At 47.8% G+C, this 19704-nt stretch overlaps 1 protein-coding gene across 1 annotated transcript in view; it reads left to right on the top strand.

Annotated features, from left to right (window-relative positions):
* Positions 1-19704, top strand: part of XPO7 (exportin 7) — a 59435-nt gene that overhangs the window by 11501 nt on the left and 28230 nt on the right. The window contains exons 2-11 of the mRNA XM_083453777.1: positions 4032-4178; positions 5566-5659; positions 8408-8574; positions 8966-9031; positions 10189-10293; positions 12083-12248; positions 14489-14562; positions 14826-14945; positions 17416-17562; positions 19428-19600. Coding sequence (XP_083309903.1) covers positions 4032-4178; positions 5566-5659; positions 8408-8574; positions 8966-9031; positions 10189-10293; positions 12083-12248; positions 14489-14562; positions 14826-14945; positions 17416-17562; positions 19428-19600 — 1259 coding nt within the window. The remainder of the gene's footprint in view (positions 1-4031; positions 4179-5565; positions 5660-8407; positions 8575-8965; positions 9032-10188; positions 10294-12082; positions 12249-14488; positions 14563-14825; positions 14946-17415; positions 17563-19427; positions 19601-19704) is intronic.

The raw sequence follows: 19704 nt of genomic DNA, 5'->3' as shown, positions 1-19704 counted from the left end.
TTAATTGGCTCGTGGCAGCATCTGCATATTCCCTCTCCCGCTGTTTTCCGTGTCTTGCTTTGCTTCTAGGCCTGGCTTCTAGCTGCCTATCTCAACTCTCAACTGGTGGAATCCCAGAGTTCATTTTGCTGCCTGTGTGGAGATTCCACATTCCAACGCACATGCAGTCTTGAAGGCTTCTCCAGCCATCCTTCCCAGTATGAGGCATTGACCTTTTTTCTGTGCTGTTAGTTCCTCAAAATCCTCCTGAGCACAGCTACTTGTCTCAAGATGTGACAGACCTGCTGAGTCTGCCATGTTTTGGGATGTCAATGCAAAATAAATAGTGGGCAGGGCACAGGGGAGTCTTCTAGCCCTGCTTGTTGATGCCTTGGAACAAAAACTGGTTGACATCTGCATAAAACCCCAGACAATACAAAGCATTTGGTTTTTCATCCCCTAGCTTCCAGAACCAGCATTTCAGAAATAAATGTGTGCTGTGCAGCTTTGAGAATTGAGCACTTTTTGAAAAAATGTCTAGACTTTTAGAGTGTCAGGCTTCTGGGAATTAACTTTGAGGATTGCTGTTACAAATGAAATGTAAGCGCATAATGAGGATGGGTGTTAGAGAGTGAAATAGACCCAAATGGTGGTGCATATATAGAAACAACATACGCCCTTTTTCTCTGTAGCAGACAGCCCTGTATAATGTACCAATCATTCTTGGCACTCTTGATGTTTAATGTACAGAACCAACGTGTGTTGAAAATTCTCATCTGTTGATATCAACTGATAGAATTCCTCAGTCATAGTAAATCTTGGCATCTTTGAAGTACTTTTGCATTCCAGGCTGTTTAGCCTGGAGAAGAGGAGGTTAAGGGGTGATATGATAGCCATGTTCAAATATATAAAAGGATGTCACATAGAGGAGGGAGAAAGGTTGTTTTCTGCTGCTCCAGAGAAGCGGACACGGAGCAATGGATCCAAACTACAAGAAAGAAGATTCAACCTAAACTTTAGGAGGAACTTCCTGACAGTAAGAGCTGTTCGACAGTGGAATTTGCTGCCAAGGAGTGTGGTGGAGTCTCCTTCTTTGGAGGTCTTTAAGCAGAGGCTTGACAATCATATGTCAGGAGTGCTCTGATGGTGTTTCCTGCTGGACTTTCCTTGGCAGGGGGTTGGACTCGATGGCCCTTGTGGTCTCTTCCAACTCTATGATTCTATGATTCTATAATCTTCAGATATCTTAGATCAGCGGTGTCCAAACTTTTTTCAAAGAGGGCCAGATTTGATGAAGTGAAGGGCCGCGAGGACTGACCAAAGGGCCAACCGAAGCCGTTAACCTTTGTTTAGGATTGAAGTTGTTGACTTTTTTTAGGATTTTACCCCAGGAAATAAACTGCCGCAGGGGCCAGATTAAACCGACCGGCATGCTGATTAGTCCCCCGAAATGGACTTTGGCCATGCCTGTCTTAGATGTTTTATTTCCTCATGAGCATAAAGTTTATAAATACAGTGGTACCTCGGGTTAAGTACTTAATTCGTTCCGGAGGTCTGTTCTTAACCTGAAACTGTTCTTAACCTGAAGCACCACCATAGCTAATGGGGCCTCCTGCTGCTGCCGCGCCGCCGGAGCAAGATTTCTGTTCTCATCCTGAAGCGTATGTAACCCGAGGTACCACTGTAGTGGATAATGTGCAGTGGGGGAAACCATTTCTCGCTCCCCCATTTAAATCTGCCTCCGCAAATATCCAAGAAAAATCTTTTTTAAAATAGCCCATCAGTGGTTCTTTACGTATAACTAGAGTCAGTCAGTTCTCCTGTGTGTTGGAGGAGATGTAACAAAAGTAGACCCTGTTCACACATTTGGCAGTCTTACAAGTGTGTGCACAACTTTTGGGTTAGAGGTCATGAAGCACATTTCTGAAATAATAGGTGTACTGGTGCCTTTAGACCCCAAACTGTGTCTTCTATCAATTTCTGATAAATCAAATATGGACTTAATATATAAAACACTTTTTTTGTTTTGTTCGTAACTGCTTGTTTGACCTTATTGCAGGGCTGGAAGGAATCTTGGTTTTTCTTTAATCATTTGATTCAACAAAGGAATGTTTATTCTCATTTCTGAGAAATGAAGTTATAAATTGAGGGTATCTTGGGGTTCAGCTAAGCCTATGGATTTTGCCTCCATTAGGTGGCCATTTGTTACTTAATATGACAGGCCAGTCATTGTGGTGGCAAGTCCTGATGAAATGTTACTTTGCTTGGTATTCATAACATTTGTCTTGTACTCTCTCTGTATCAGGTTGGCTTTTGGTGTAACATCTAAATCAGTGTGTACTTGAGAATGTACCTTATTTTATGAGGTAATGGCTGTGAACCCTGGATGTGTGGGGAGGTTGGTACTTTCCTCCCCTTTATTTAATTTCATATTTTCTACTGGATTGTTACTTCACTGTCATGATAAAGTCCTGAAAAATTAAATGGTAAATGGCTATCTGAAAATGGTCAAATGAGGTGAATTAGTAGAATGAGAAATGTGAAGCCTCAGTACGTAGACACAATTCTCCATTTTTTAAACAACTTGCACAAATTAAATATTTGGCTTATTCAGGTTCAGATTGTGTGTCCAGGCCTACAACCATAGTTGGCAGAACTACCTAAAGGAGCCCACTGAACTGTGGAGGTCTTGGAAGTCCTGATCCCAGGACGGAGCTGGTATTTAATGTGGTGGTGGCATTTAGAAGAGTCTCTGGGCTACGTGAGTTTGGAAACAGGGTTCCTTCCAGGTTTCCTTTTGAATTGCTGTTACAGTGGTACCTCAGGTTACAGACTCCGCTAACCCAGAAATAGTACCTCGGGTTAAGAACTTTGCTTCAGGATGAGAACAGAAATCGTGCTCCGGCGGCGCAGCAGCAGTAGGAGGCCCCATTAGCTAAAGTGGTGCTTCAGGTTAAGAACAGTTTCAGGTTAAGAACAGACCTCCGGAACGAATTAAGTACTTAACCGAGGTACCACTGTATTATTGTTATTATTATTATTATTATTATTACAGTGGTGCCTCGCAAGACGAAAAGAATCCGTTCCGCGAGTCTCTTCGTCTAGCGGTTTTTTCGTCTTGCGAAGCAACCCTATTAGCGGATTAGCGCTATTAGCGGTTTAGCGGCTATTAGCGGCTAATAAAGGCTTAAGGGATTAGCGGATTAGCTGCTAAAAGGCTATTAGCAGCTTAGTGCCTTAGAAAAAGGGGGTGGGAAGCGGGGAAAAAATCGCAAGAATCGCAAGACATTTTCGTCTTGCGAAGCAAGCCCATAGAGAAATTCGTCCTGCGAAGCGCATTGAAAAACGGAAAACCCTTTCGTCTAGCGAGTTTTCCGTCTTGCAAGGCATTCGTCTTGCGGGGCACCACAATTATCCTTGCCTTATCTCTAAACTAAAAAGTCCCAAATGAGGGGACTCACTCCATCCATAACTTGACTCTATGACTCCAAAATTTAACCCTCTCATGCTCCAGGTATTTAGCTAAAGTGGTGCTTCAGGTTAAGAACAGTTTCAGATTAAGAACGGACCTCCAGAACGAATTAAGTTCTTAACCCGAGGTACCACTGTACAGTGGTACCTCTGGTTGCAGACGGAATCCCTTCCAGAGCGCCGGTCACATCCTCACGTTTCTGCAAACGGAGGGACCGCTTCTGTGCATGCGCACACGGTGGTAGAGCGCTTCTGCGCATGCGCGCGCAGCATAACCCAGAAAAATGTTTCCGGGTTTGCCATGTACGTATCCTGAAGGATACATAACAGGAGGTGAACGTAAGTAGAGGTACCACTGTACTTTCAAAGGGCTGGAACAGGAGAATGAAAATCTGGTGTTTGCTTCCTATAAGGTGGCAACACAGTTCTTTTAGAGTGTGGTTTTCAAGCAAAATGTCAGGGTTTCAAGATTTGTGTTTTGCTTCCCCATGGCTGCATTTTTCCTAGCAGTTGCCCTTAAAGGAAGTCCCACCAGAAATATAAAATAAAATAACCAAGCTCTCCTCTTTGGTTTGTTCCAGAGTCTAGCCCAGCTAGAGAACCTGTGCAAGCAACTGTATGAGACAACCGACACCACAACACGGCTCCAGGCAGAGAAAGCCTTGGTTGAGTTTACCAACAGTCCGGACTGCTTGAACAAGTGCCAGCTTCTCCTTGAAAGAGGGAGTGTACGTAGGCAGAGAAACCCACCACCCTGCTTTCAAACCACCTAAAGTGTTCTCTGGGTATTCGCCTGAGCTCCTGCTGGTGTATTCTCTCCTCTGCTCTGCTTACAGCCATGAACTTGAGAAGTGATCACTATTGGGTCTCCTTCTGCTTTCTTTTGGAGTAATTTACACAGAACATCTTGGCCCTTTCTCAGGGCTTCCTATTTAAAATACCGTATTTTTTGCTCTATAAGACTCACTTTTCCCCTCCTAAAAAGTAAGGGGAAATGTGTGTGCATCTTATGGAGCGAATGCAGGCTGCGCAGCTATCCCTGAAGCCAGAACAGCAAGAGGGATTGCCACTTTCGCTGCGCAGCGATCCCTCTTGCTGTTCTGGCTTCTGAGATTCAGAATATTTTTTTTCTTGTTTTCCTCCTCCAAAAACTAGGTGAGTCTTATGGTCTGGTGCGCCCTATGGAGCGAAAAATACGGTACTTCTAAAGCACTATAAAGGAAGTTGAGTGGAACTGTTTCAGAATCAATGTGGTCCACTCTTGAATGATAGTTCATAAGATTCATTGCAGACCAGCATGAGAATTGAGACACCTCCAGCAGACTTCCACAGTTCCTAGCCTTGAACACCTCCTGTGATAAATCCCTGTGCTCTTCTTACACACACTTTCCTCCAGTATACACGACAGTCTTTCCTGTGAATGCGTCTGAGGATCAGACCCTCCTGTCTGTCACAGACTGGCTGAATGCAGAGGAATGGTGGAAGGCACCAGCTGGGGTACAGCCAAGGAAAGAGAGGGCTCAGAGACACGGGATTGGTGGTGGGATGACATTGAATGGTCAGAGGGAGAAGAGGGAGCGGACTAGGAGGAGGAGGTGTCAGAAGCTGAAGTGGTAACGGTTTAGTGAACAGGAAGAAGCTGTGGCAGAGAGCAGTCCAGAATCGGGCAGAAGCAGAGGCTGGAGAGGAGGGGGACTAAGACACACAGATGAGGCAGGGAGTCTTCCGCCCAGGTCTCCTAGAACCCATAGAGGTATGAAGAGGGTGGAGCAAGGACAGACAAGGCGAATAAGTCTCAAGTTGCTTGGGAAGGACCGGGCGCGGGGGGGAGGAAGATTTAGAGAGCTGTGGGACACTGCCTCATTGGGACAAGGCCTACTGGGAAGATTTGCTGTGTTCACTAGGCCAGAGCTGCTTTCATTTCTTTGAATACAGAGTTTACTTCACTGACATATTGTAAATTATTGCTGACCGGCTCCCAGTTCATGCTTTAACACTGCATCACGAGTGTGAACATACTTACATCCTTGACCTTTGACAATCACTTGGGAAGCTTTGTCCTGTCCTGTTTTTGCCTACAATTTAACCCATTTGCTTTCTGTTTGTGTTTTACAGTCGTCTTACTCCCAGTTATTGGCAGCTACATGCCTTACGAAACTGGTGTCACGCACAAACAACCCTTTGCCCTTGGAACAGCGGATAGATATACGTAAGTAGAAGAAGAGAGCCAGCATGCCCAAGACCAAAATCAATTACATGAGGAGTTTATAAGACGCCCATGGTACTAAAAGAGGATGCCAAAATCTGCAGCTGGGCAAACCAAAATATCAAAAACGTGCAGCAAGCTTTTGAGTTCTCCTGAGCTTTTCATCAAACAAGATGTTACACAGGGGAGAAAAGTGAGGAGATAAAGGGTACAAGCACAAGGCTGATGTTGTAGCATTAAGATCAGCTTGTAGGCCCAGGTCCAAGATAGTGGTGACTAGCTGAATAAGTCTCTCCCAGGTGTTGCAGATACAGTGGTGCCTCGCAAGACGAAATTAATTCGTTACGCGAGTTTTTTCGTTGTGCGAGTTTTTTCGTCTTGCGAAGCACCACTGCATTTAAACACTGACAACGGTGGGGAGGGGTGGGGAGAAGCAGGGCAGCTGCCGCAGCCGGTACCTCAGACTCACCCGCGCGTTGTGGCCACCGCGCGACGCGGCTGCTGGAGGGCGGCGGGGCTCAGGAGCGCGACTCCAGGGAGAGAGAGGCGCTGGCGGCAACGGCTCTCTGAGGGGAGCGCGCGAGGGGGGTGGGCAGCAGCGCGAGGCACTAACAGTCAGCCGGAAGGTGGGAGGGAGCCGGAGGAGCGGGGAAGCGAGCGTGCGTGCGTGCAGTGACCGTCGCCATGACACGAGAGGCAGGGCTGTTTCGTCTAGCAAAGCAAGCCCTTAGGAAAATCCGTCTTGCGAAGCACCTCAGAAAACAAAAAACCCTTTCATCTAGCGAGTTTTTCGTCTTCCGGGGCTGCTCCTCATCACTAAGAAACTGACGTTGGGCGTGTAATCCAAACCAGTGGTGATAAACCTTTGGCCCTCCATATGTTCTTGTACTGCAGTTCCCATCGGCTCCATTGATCCCAATGGTCAGGGATGATGGGGTTTGTTGTAGTATAGCCACATCTGGAAGGCTCCCCCTCCCAAATCTTAAAACGAAGCACGCATGTTCTCAAACAGAACATCTAAACTTCTATTTATCTGAGAGAGGGGTCAGCCAATGTTACATCATCCCCAAATCTGAAGTGTGTAACCTTCTAAGTGTAGCACTTGGGAGGGACTTATTCAGCCTTCATTTCTGTCTTGGGGCTGAGAAAGCAACCTGACATTGGTGTCTCAACAAAAGCCTGATTTTTGCATTTTATCCCGTGATCTGTGTAGCATCTTATCTGATGAAGAGTTCTGGAGAGTCGTTCATGGAGTTCAGTCGATTATGCTTGATACAGTCCTGTGACAACTGACTGGTCCTAATAACAGTATTGCCAAACTGGATTTTGGAGTTTTTCTTATAGACCAATGGAGCTGCCTTCCGCTTTTTAAACTTTCAAAAGTGCTCTGTACCTTTCTTGAATACTATCCTTCAGTAATTGTAACAACTCTTCAGTCAACAACTTAGCCCCACAAGAACATAGTGACCCAAGTGGACCTGGCAGAAAAATAGCTTTTAAACTCTCTTCCTTGCTTGGAGGGCAAGGGCTACTTAGTGCGCTAACTCCAGCAGGCTAAAGATGCTTGCACAAAATCTCGTAGGAACTCTGATGTCCCCATGAGATCTCGCAAGAGCATCATCCCAGAACCAGTGTGCCAAGAGGGCCTTACCCCACAAGCAAGGGGGACAGCTTAAAATCTCTGCTTGGAAACCCCAAGTGGACCCAGCACTAAAAAGCGCTTTAAAGCTCTCTGCCCTTGCTTGCATTTAACTTGCTAAGTTTCAACCAGGCAGCCTTCAACACAAGTTAAATATGCACAAGTACAGTCATATCTTGGTTTTCGAACAGCTTAGTTCTCTAACGTTTTGGCTCCTGAACGCCGCAAACCCAGATGTGAGTGTTCCTGTTTGCGAACTATTTTTGGAAGCCGAATGTCCGACGGGACTTCCGAGCTTCCTGCAGCCAATCAGAAGCCACGCTTTGGTTTCTGAACGTTTTGGAAGTCAAATGGACTTTCGGAATGGGTTCTGTTCGACTTCCAAGGTACAACTGTACAGTGGATGCTCGGGTTGTGAACGTGATCTGTGCAGGAGGCACATTTCCAACCCTCAGCATTCACAACCCGCAACCCATGCGTCTGCACACACAAGGGACCCCTGACCATTAGGTCCAGTCGTGGCCAACTCTGGGGTTGCGGCGCTCATCTCGCTTTATTGGCTGAGGGAGCTGGAGTACAGCTTCTGGGTCATGACTAAGCCACTTCTGGCGAACCAGAGCAGCGCATGGAAATACCATTTACCTTCCCGCCAGAGCGGTACCTATTTATCTACTTGCACTTTGACGTGCTTTCAAACTGGTAGGTTGGCAGGAGCAGGGACCGAGCAACGGGAGCTCACTCCGTTGTGGGGATTCAAACCGCCGACCTTCTGATCGGCAAGTCCTAGGCTCTGTGGTTTAACCCACAGCGCCACCCGCGTCCCGCATGCCTGTGTAGAAATTACAATGAATGTCCCACTTACTCCTTGGTTTGATATTATGTAGTCGCCAGAGACACCCAACAGGCACAGCTATAGAAGCATAGAATTGCAGAGAGAGAATGGACATCAAGGGCCATCTAGTCCAAGCCCCTGTGGTGGCTTTTCTGTGTTGCTGCAGCGGGGGGGGGGGGGGGTTGTTTCAAAAGGTCAGCTTCAGGAGATGCTTTATTTATCAGTTTTTGGCTCCTGTCTTTGCCATTCTGCTTCATCTGGATGTTTCCGTGTCTTTCAGGGAACTACGTGCTCAACTACCTTGCCACCAGACCCAAGCTGGCAACTTTCGTTACGCAGGCACTAATTCAGCTCTACGCCAGGATCACAAAGCTGGGCTGGTTTGACTGTCAGAAAGATGAATATGTTTTCAGAAACGTCATCACTGACGTCACAAGGTTTTTACAGGTTGGCCGTTTCCTCCACCCCACCCGTCCCACTTGGTGTATGTAGTGGTTTCACCAAGAGGCTTCCCGGGATGCCATCAGGCAGTCGTCACCAACCTAATGCTCTCTTGCTGATTTGGACTGTAATTCCCAGCCAGCAAGGCCATTTGGCCCCGGGTGCTGATGGAAAACCCTTCAAGGTGGTTTGCGACAATAAATTAAAATAATGAAACACAATAATCGAGAGTACCCAAAATATTAAAACCAAAACCCATCAATGCACAGTACAGAATCACTTCTGCCCAAGGGATCTTAATTGTCTCTCTGTGTGTGTGTGTGTGCAGTAACGTTTGTCATCTTGCTGCTTTGACCTCCCTTGTCATTCAGTCTGACTCTGCCTGTTCCTTCTCCAGGACAGTGTAGAACACTGCATCATAGGAGTGACAATCCTGTCTCAGCTAACAAATGAAATTAATCAAGTAAGTGCCTCAGCCTTCGCCAGTAAACTCAGTGTCAACGCTGAGTTCAAAGGAGATTGCTGCTGTATGTTATGCACCGATTTCATGTCCTTTGGTGGTAAGAAATTGAGCACTCCCTCCAGAGATTACCGTATTTTTCGCTCTATAGGACGCACTTTTTCCCCTTCAAAAATGAAGGGGCAATGTGTGTGCGTCCTATGGAGCGAAGACGCCCTAGCCCCACGACCCTCTCCCGGCTGGAGAGGTGACACGCGGTTATGGCAGGAGCCTCTCCGCTGCGCCTTTCCGCTGCTCCCGACCCCTCTTGCTCTCCAGGCTTCCAAGGTGGCCGCCTGAATGCACCTTAAACGGCACCTTGTTTTAGAGCGGGAAAACAAGAGGGGGGAAGTTCTCCCCCTCTCTGCACAGCGCCTCCTGCCGCTTCGCTGAAGGGGTGCTGGGCAGAGAGGGGGAGAATTTTTTCCCCCTTGTTCTCCCCCCTCTAAAACAAAGTGCGTCCTATTGTCCGGTGCGTCCTATGGTGCGAAAAATACGGTAGTCTCTGCTATCTCAGGCTTCGTTTACACCTCTTCCCTATCCAGAGACTCAGAAGGGCACTGCTTTCTATGAAAAGCATTAACTGATGGTGACCCAGAGTTCTTCCTCAGCCAAAAGTCCTCATTTCTTAAGTAAGAATGGCAAAGCCACTCTTTGCAAAATTGCAAATAATCACGCTCTTCCTCCAGCTTCTCCTTTCCGGGCATTTAGATGGCTCAGCCTGCACCCCATGCAAAGGAGACAGTCAACCTCAGTCGGGAAACTTGGTCATTCCCTGAATACTGCCAGGCTGTCACCGTTTTGTTCTGCAGAACTGTAAATCATTGAACAGACTTCTAAATTCTTAGCTGGGATTCCTGCATTGCAGGCTGTTAGACTAGATGGCCTTTGGGTTCCCTTCAAACCCTAGAATTCTATGAAATTAGTGCTCTAGGCGGTTAGCATGCTTTATTTACTGGCAGAGGGCAGTATATATGGGGTGTTCTGCTGTTTCGTGTTTTTCCTTTATTGAGATGGTTACTTTGACTCTGCACTCTTTAACAGACACTTGAGTTCTAATGATCTCTCTCTCTCTCTCTCTCTCTCTCTATCTCTCTTTCCCTGCTCCCCACCCCACCCAGGCAGACACTACACACCCACTGACCAAGCACAGGAAAATAGCCTCTTCATTCCGAGATTCATCTTTGTTTGATATTTTCACTCTCTCGTGCAATTTACTAAAACAGGTGATGTGTGAACAACATTTTTTGGTGGGGGGTGGGTGGAACTTTGGGCTATGTTTTCTTCTAGCTGTGGGTTTAGGACCCTGAAATTGCTTCTGTGAAGAATGCTCTGTCAAGCAAACACCTGTGTGGTTTTAAATTAGCTGAGCTGTATTGACGAGAAATTTAGCTGTCCTGAAAAGGGAACTACAGCATAATAATAATAATAATAATAATAATAATAATAATACCCTTATTGCCAATGTACAACCTGTGTACAATGAAATTAACCGAGCCTCCCCCCCCACTCAATCTCATTGCACTCTGTGTGCTTGTCGCACAACACACCAACCCCGAAAATCAGTTGCATTATATTATTTTCCGTTCAGCAGCCTAACAGCTCACAGATAGAAACTGTTTGTTAGCCTGTTGGTACGACTGATTATACTTCCATATCTCCTGCCTGAGGGTAGAAGATTATTAAAGAGGTGCTGGCCGGGGTGTGAATCGTCCCTGAGAATTTTTCTCGCTCTCCTAAGACAATGATCCCTTGCAATGTCATCTAGCGGACTCAAGGGACAGCCCATGATATCATGTGCTGTGTTCACCACCCTCTGTAAAGACTTTCTGTCCGTGGCTGTCAAGCCAGCATACCACACTGTGATACAATATGAGAGGAGAAGAAGCAGTGTTGGGTTCAAATCCCGAGTTGGGTTCAACTCGGCCATGAAGCTCACTGGGTGACTTTGGGCCAGTCACTCACTGGCCTCACTGGCTTGTTGTGGGGGTTAAATGAGGAAGGGGAGAATCGTGTACACCACTTTGGAGGAAAATGTGATGTGTGAATGCAATAAATAACAGAAAGAAAGCAGCAGGAAATGAGGGTAAAGGTAAAGGTACCCCTGCCCGTATGGGCCAGTTTTGACAGACTCTAGGGTTGTGCGCTCATCTCACTCTAGAGGCCGGGAGCCAGCGCTGTCCGCAGACACTTCCGGGTCACATGGCCAGTGTGACAAGCTGCATCTGGCGAGCCAGCGCAGCACACGGAACGCCGTTTACCTTCCCGCTAGTAAGCGGTCCCTATTTATCTACTTGCACCCGGGGGTGCTTTCGAACTGCTAGGTTGGCAGGCGCTGGGACCGAAAAACGGGAGTGCACCCCGCCGCGGGGATTCGAACCGCCGACCTTTCGATCGGCAAGTCCTAGGCGCTGAGGTTTTACCCACAGCGCCACCCAGGTCCCGTAAAATGAGGGTAGAGAGACACTAAATAAAAGCCATGCCCTTTTACATGATTTTGTATGTTTTGTAGTATTTTATGCACTGAGACTTGCCGTTATTTTTGTTTATTATAATTTAGTAATTCTTTATTGTCATTGATAAGTGTAAACTGCATTATTTGCTGATGTTTAATTTTACTGTTTATTATTAAATTTCAATGGATTATTGACTATTGCTCTATTTATTTTAAAGTTATTGTGACTTTTTATATTGGATCAGATTGTTATTATTAGTGTTCAATGTTTTATTATGTTTTTATATGTGTTGGATATAAAACCCAACCAGATGGGCAGGGTATAAATAAATAAAAGCATTATTATTACTTATTAAAACTGAGCTCCACAGGAAATAAAGCTCCACTTTTTCTTTCACTGTAAGATTGGGACATTCCAGTGTTTCTGGTAGGGGAGCCCTGAGATGAAACCTTTTCGCTTTCCCCCTCCAGGATTCCCTTTTCCTTTAGGCTTGGCAGCTGTCTTGAACTCTGCCCATTAACAGATGTGGTTTTCCATTCTATTTTTCTTCTTGTGGTAGGCTTCAGGGAAAAACCTGAACCTGAACGATGAAAGCCAGCACGGCCTCCTCATGCAGCTTCTCAAGCTCACACACAACTGCCTAAACTTCGACTTCATTGGTACATCCACAGATGAGTCCTCAGATGACCTTTGCACCGTGCAGATCCCCACCAGCTGGAGATCAGGTAAAGGGCCTTTCTTCCCTGCTCTGGCCCAGCCGTGAGAGCCCTTGGGAAGTGAGCTGTGTGAGGGGAACTTAGATCAGTAGCAGGTGTGACTTTGCAAGCTGTGCGCAGTCTTCCCATTCTCTCTGAGTGACCAGAGTGCTGACAGATCCCCGCTTCAAGTATTCCTGTGCTGGGGCTGTTGAGAGTTGTACAGTGGTACCTCGTGTTAAGAACTTAATTCGTTCTGGAGGTCTGTTCTTAACCTGAAACTGTTCTTAACTTGAAGACCACTTTAGCTAATGGTGCCTCCTGCTGCTGCTGCGCCGCCGCTGCACAATTTTTGTTCTCATCCTGAAGCAAAGTTCTTAATCTGAGGTACTATTTCTGGGTTGGCGTAGTCTGTAACCTGAAGCGTATGTAACCCAAGGTACCACTGTAGTCCAAAACATTCACCAAGTTGGCACAAGTGAAGTGCTTTGAATGCTCCATGCTGTCGCTTGTGTGGATAAAGATGAGTATGGAGGTGTAAAATGTCTAGAAATTGGTGCCTGAGTTTTGGTTTTTTAAAATACAGTCATACTTTGGGTTGAAGTTGCCTCAGGTTGAGTGCTTTTGGGTTGCGCTCCGCGGCGACCCAGAAGTAACGGAACGCATTGCTTACGGGTTTCTCCTCACGCATGCGCAGACAGTCAAAATGACGTCATGCGCGGAAACAGCAACACATGCAGACACGGGTTGTGGTTACTTCAGGATGCGAACGGGGCTCTGGAACGGATCCCATTCGTATCCAGAGGTACCACTGTACTTACTTTCCTCTTCCCTCCCTGTCCCCTTTCCCTTCCATGTGGTGAATGAATGGATGGATGTTTAGTGCAACTTTTACCATCCTGGTGCCTCCTCTAGGTTTTGGACTGACACTCGCATTGACCGCAACTGGCCCGCAATGTAGTGGGGGCAGTGTTGGGAGCACAGCCCCACATGCTGAGGTTGATGGGAATTGTAGTCCAAAACTTACTGAGTGCACCAGGTTGAAGAGCTAGTTTAGTAGAAGCTTCAAAAACAAGAAGCATAAGATGGCACTTTTAAACAAGGCTGTAGTTTATAGTTGCTGCTCGGTTCATGCCAATTAAAAAAATTCTCTCCAGAATGACTGCCTCCCTCAATGGGGAACCAGCATGGGGTGGGGGGAACCTTTCAGCAGAAACATTCTGCAAATAGCATTGGTTTTCTTTTTGTTGTTGTCTTAGAAAGAAAACAGTTTGCTTCTGCATGCTAGTTTCATTCAGCAGCAGCTGCTGAATATTAGAGAATTTTCTTAATGTTTGTACTGTGGTACCTCTGGTTGCGAACGGGATCCGTTCCGGAGGCCCGTTCGCAACATGAAAAGCCCGCAACTTGAAGCGCCATATCTGCGCAGGTGCGCAACGTGATTTGGTGCTTGTGTGCATGCGCAAAGCGTGATTTAGCACTACTGCGCATGTGCGAGCAGTGAAACCCGGAAGTAACCCTTTCCGGTACTTCTGGGTCGCCGCGGGACATAACCTGAAAAAAATGTAACATGAAGCAAACATAACATGAGGTATGACTATATTGAAGTCTGAAAGGTCTGTGTTTCCACTCTCAGGTCTGGGTGGGCGGTGATGTTTAAAATTTCTATACCGCCTTCATCTGAGGATCACAGGGCAGTTTACAACAGAAAAACACCCCACAGTGGTGGCCATGGTTTGTGGTGGCCAAAGGTCTGGGAGTAGAGGAATGTTTTTGCCTGGTGCCTGAAGATACGTAACAAATATAGCAGGCAAGCTTCCCTAGGGAAAGCATTCCACATGCAGGGAACCACTTTTTATATATGGATAACTCCTGCTTTGCTTCCTTGTGACAGATCAGCTTTAAGTCGAAGCCTCATTTCACACTGAATTTAAGCCAAGTTATTTGTGACATAAGAAGAACCACTCATGGATCTCCCGAGGTCTTTCAGCATCTTTAAAAGCTGTTGAGAGTGGGGATTAGGGCCGTGGTGCTGCAGATTGGCCTCCAGTTTTAGAATCTTAGAGTTGGAAGGCCTTCTAGTCCAACGCCCTGTAATGCAGGAGTCTTATAATGATCATAATGATGATGAAAGACCCGTCAGTGCCAAGGGCATTGGTAGGGATGCTGCGCTGAGCTAAGCTGAAGTCCTGAGATAGTCACGAGTGCTGGGTTGAACCACTTTGCCAGAGTTCGGGTATCCACAGTGATGTGTTGTTTGTTTCTTCCAGCCTTTCTAGATTCCTCAACTTTACAGCTGTTTTTTGACCTGTACCATTCCATCCCTCCTACGTTTTCACCTCTGGTGAGTGTGGCATTCCTGACCTAGTGGGCAGGGGCATATGTTCCAGGGGCATACGTGCCCTTGAGAAGATTCACAGGGTGGGTTTGATCACCCTGTTGGAGATCAGGAGGAAGTTTTTCTCTTCCCCGCCCCCTCCACAAAATGGTTACCTGCTTGCTTGCATTGTCTTTCCACAACCTATATGCCAATTCAAGTGTGTATTTGGTTTCTGTTTTATTCCAGACAACTTACGGTTCTCCCTTTATTCACCCTCCTACCTTTAGGTCTTATCGTGTCTAGTGCAAATCGCCTCTGTACGTAGGTCCCTATTTAACAATGCAGAAAGAGCGAAGTTCCTGTCTCATCTCGTTGATGGTGTCAAGCGAATACTGGAAAACCCTCAGGTGAGTCTGTCAGAACTGTGGATGGGAGTCAAGTGTGTGTGTGTGTGTGTGTGTGTGTGTGTTTTGTCGCAAACTGCCTCTTGAAGCTTGGAAACAGTGGAGATCCAGAGGCCCGTGGAACTGAGCAACAGGTGGCAAACTAGCTGGCAACCAGGGCAAAGCTTAAGAGGGTGAATAAACACAAAGCTTCATCGTACATGTGGTTAACTGTGGGCAGGCAAAATCAGGGGAAAGAAATAAGTGGCTGTAACTGAGAAAATGTCCCAGGATTGAGATCTGTCAGTATGTGAGTGCTTCATACTGAAACCAGCAACATTATGTGCCGAAAGATTTTTTTTGCAAGTCTCTGTGCTGAGCTCTGCAACCTATAGTGCATACACGTGTGTGTGTGTATTGCCGTGTGCACTCTTCAGTTTTTTAGTGACTCCTTCCATATCCACTGACCGTGTTCTGTTCTCATTGGACTGTTATTCCATTTGTTGAAAACCACTGGAGAGGAGAGTGCTCTTGCACAGGTTTCCGACTGAAACATCTGATTGGCCATTGTGAAAAGAGGGTGCTAGACTAGATGAGCCTTTGGCCCAACCCAGCGGTCTCTTCTTATGTTTCCTTCCCCCCCCCCCCGGTCCCCCCCACACACTTCTGCAAACCTTTCCCCCCAGTTGCTGATTCCTTCTTGTGTGTGGACGGTGCCTTTTGTGTAGGTAAAGGCAGGAACTTGGAACAAGGTCTCTCTTTGTATATCTGTTCTCTCTTTGTATATCTGTTTATTCTGCTAGATAATAAGAAGCTACAAAGAGATGCAGGTCACAAGAACCTCAGCCTACTCCAGGCTTCATAAATTTCACCTGGCCATTACCTGCCATTCTTGGTGCACAACAGGTTTGAGCAACATGCTGTGCCCCATCTGAAGAAAAGGGCAGCTGTTGACTCCACACAGTGTGCCAGGCTGGCTCACGGTGGTAGGACGCCCACCAACATTGCAGAGCGAGTCAGAGGTCTTAGGTGCTCAGCTACCGTATTTTTCGCTCTGTAAGACGCACCAGACCACAAGACGCACCTAGTTTTTGGAGGAGGAAAACAAGGGGGAAAAAATATTCTGAATCTCAGAAGCCAGAACAGCAAGAGGGATCGCTGCGCAGTGAAAGCAGCAATCCCTCTTGCTGTTCTGGCTTCTGGGATAGCTGCACAGCCTGCATTCGCTCCATAAGACGCACACACACTTCCCCTTTTCAGGAGGGAAAAAGTGAGTCTTATAATAATAATAATAATAATAATTTATTATTTGTACCCCGCCCATCTGGCTGGGTTTCCCCAGCCACTCTGGGCGGCTTCCATAGAAACAAAAAAATACAGTAAAATATCACAGATTAAAAACTTCCCTGAACAGGGCTGCCTTAAGATGTTTTCTAAATGTCAGGTAGTTATTTATCGCTTTGACATCTGCTGGGAGGGCGTTCCACAGGGCGGGCGCCACTACCGAGAAGGCCCTCTGCCTGGTTCCCTGTAGCTTTGCTTCTCGCAATGAGGGAACCGCCAGGAGGCCCTCGGAGCTGGACCTCAGTGTCCGGGCAGAACGATGGGGGTGGAGACGCTCCTTCAGGTATACTGGGCCGAGGCCGTTTAGGGCTTTAAAGGTCAGCACCAACACTTTGAATTGTGCTCGGAAACGTACTGGGAGCCAATGTAGGTCTTTCAAGACCGGTGTTATGTGGTCTCGGCGGCCGCCCCCAGACACCAGTCTAGCTGCCGCATTCTGAATTAGTTGTAGTTTCCGAGTCACCTTCAAAGGTAGCCCCACGTAGAGCGCATTGCAGTAGTCCAAGCGGGAGATAACCAGAGCATGCACCACTCTGGCGAGACAGTCCGCGGGCAGGTAGGGTCTCAGCCTGCGTACCAGGTGGAGTTGGTAGACAGCTGCCCTGGATACAGAATTGACCTGTGCCTCCATGGACAGCTGTGAGTCCAAAATGACTCCCAGGCTGCGCACCTGGTCCTTCAGGGGCACAGTTACCCTATTCAGGACCAGGGGGTCCTCCACACCAGCCCGCCTCCTGTCCCCCAAAAACAGTACTTCTGTCTTGTCAGGATTCAACTTCAATCCATTAGCCGCCATCCATCCTCCAACCGCCTCCAGGCACTCACACAGGAGCAAAAAATACGTTATTTAGTGCCTGAACAAATTAGTGTTTTGGATACTGTACTTAATGGCAGCCCCTACCACCAGCAGTGTTGGGCTGCTGTTGCCTGGACTCTCAGGTAGACCGATTTATTGTATGCCACAGAGATGAACCTTCACTAGTCCCCAGCCATGGGAGCAGAAGCTTTTAGTGCTGTGCCACACTTTTATGTTGTGAACCGCCCTGTGATCTTCGGATGGAGGGTGGGATACAAATTAAATAATCAATCAGTCAATCCAGTTTACTGATTCCTGTGCCATGACCCATTTCGAAATTTGTTCCTTTCCCAGAGCTTGTCAGACCCAAACAACTACCATGAGTTCTGTCGACTTCTGGCCCGCCTGAAAAGCAATTACCAGCTCGGGGAGCTGGTGAAAGTGGAAAACTACCCTGAGGTCATCCGCCTCATTGCCAACTTCACAGTGACCAGCTTGCAGGTGAGAAGCTGTGTGGTTTAGCACCGTGTGCGTGTGTGTTGCAGAGGGAGGGTTTTCAGCAGGGGGAGAGCAGCCAAAATCACACTGCAACCTTTGACCTCGTTAGGTTGAAACTGAGAGGGAAGTGGTGGGCTCCCCTCTCAGAGTCACCTGCTGTGGGTATACAGTGGTGCCTCGCAAGACGAAATTAATTCGTTCCGCGAGTTTTTTCGTTATGCGAGTTTTTTCGTCTTGCGAAGCACCACTGCATTTTAACACTAACAACGGCGGGGAGGGGTGGGGAGAAGCAGGACAGCTGCCGCAGCCGGTACCTCGGACTCACCCACGCGTTGTGGCTACCGCGCGACGCGGCTGCTGGAGGGTGGCGGGGTTCAGGAGCGCGACTCCTGCTGCAATGCTGGCTGCTGGCGGCAGCGGCTCTCTGAGGAGAGCGCGGGAGGGGGTGGGCAGCGGTTCGAGGCAGCTGGAAGGTCGGAGGAGCCGTCAGCCGGAAGGTGAGAGGGAGCCGGAGGAGCGGGGAAGCGAGCGTGCGTGCGTGCAGTGACCATCGCCATGACAGGAGAGGCAGGGCCGTTTCGTCTAGCGAAGCAAGCCCTTAGGAAAATCCGTCTTGCAGGGTACCACTGTATAAGGTGCATAAGGTAATATTGTGCCCCCTGTCATTATGCAGAATTGCCTTGGTTTGTTCCTCACTGCACAGCATTTTAGCTCATTAAGAACAGAAAACACTTCCAAGCATGCAGACCACAGCAAGGCAAAGCGTACCATCTGTCAGGGCCACCAGTCTTTGAAACATCTCCTCTCCCCGTGTTTGGGGAATGTACTGACGTTAGGTAGCCTGCATGTGAAGGAATTTAGGAAGTGTGTGAAAGGCTATTGTTAGGAGAATCCGCTTACTGTATGTTTCTGTAATGTTTGTGTGGGGGGAAACCTCAGCCTTGGACCAGTTTGATAGAAAGTAGACACTGAATTCTTCTTGCTTAACCAGGCATCCAGCTCTGATAATACAGGCATGCTTTTCCTCTGAGAATGTGACTTAATTTCTGCGCATGTGTAAAGCTAAGGGGAGGGAGTGCCTCTGTATAAGCTACTCTTGTTCTGATCAAATAAAAGCTACTGTAAACGTTGCAACTGGAGTGGTGAATGGAAGAAAATCCGCTACCTTGGCCAGCGTGGCAGACTCTTATTTAATTTTAGAAAAATGGAGGCGCTTCCTTTGTTGTATTCAGGTGCTGAGATGCATGACACCCCCCCCCCCCCCAAATAAGGATGTTCAGGGTCCCAAGTACAGACTTTAGGTTCCCCTTTAGAAGCATTTTTTTTTTTTTTTTTTTTTTGTACCCCTGCCCGTACGGGCCAGTCTTGACAGACTCTAGGGTTGTGCGCCCATCTCACTCAAAGAGGCCGGGGGCCAGCGCTGTCCGAAGACACTTCCGGGTCACGTGGCCAGCGTGACATTGCTGCTCTGGCAAGCCAGAGCCGCACACGGAAACGCCGTTTACCTTCCCGCTAGTAAGCGGTCCCTATTTATCTACTTGCACCCGAGAGTGCTTTCGAACTGCTAGGTTGGCAGGCGCTGGGACCGAGCAACGGGAGCGCACCCCGCCGCGGGGATTTGAACCGCCGACCTTTCGATCGGCAAGCCCTAGGTGCTGAGGCTTTACCCACAGCGCCACCCGCGTCCCGTTTAGAAGCATACAGGTGTCCAAACAGATCTGCACTGTGCTGCTTACTCTACTTACAAATGTTGACGGCTGTTTGCTTGAATGGCTCCCATGTCCTTAAGCCCAAAGGCTGGGGGTCGGGGTGGGGGACGCTGGCCAGCCCGCAAGTGGCATTCTGTTTCCTCCCTTTTGTTCCTACAGCACTGGGAATTTGCTCCGAACAGCGTTCACTATCTCCTGAGCCTGTGGCAGCGCCTGGCAGCGTCGGTTCCTTACGTCAAAGCCACAGAGCCACACATGCTGGAGACTTACACGCCTGAAGTCACCAAAGCTTACATCACCTCCAGGCTGGAGTCTGTGCACATCATACTGAGGTAAAGATGCCAAGAGAGGAGTGGAGGGAGAACAGCCTGCACAACCCCTTGTTGGTACCTAAGCAGTTCAGGACCCAGTTATCTGAAGGACCCATGTACCCATA

This window comes from Podarcis tiliguerta, assembly GCF_965153285.1.
Source record: "Podarcis tiliguerta genome assembly, chromosome: 8".
NCBI lineage: Eukaryota > Metazoa > Chordata > Lepidosauria > Squamata > Lacertidae > Podarcis > Podarcis tiliguerta.
This window is presented reverse-complemented; position numbering and strand designations above follow the sequence as displayed.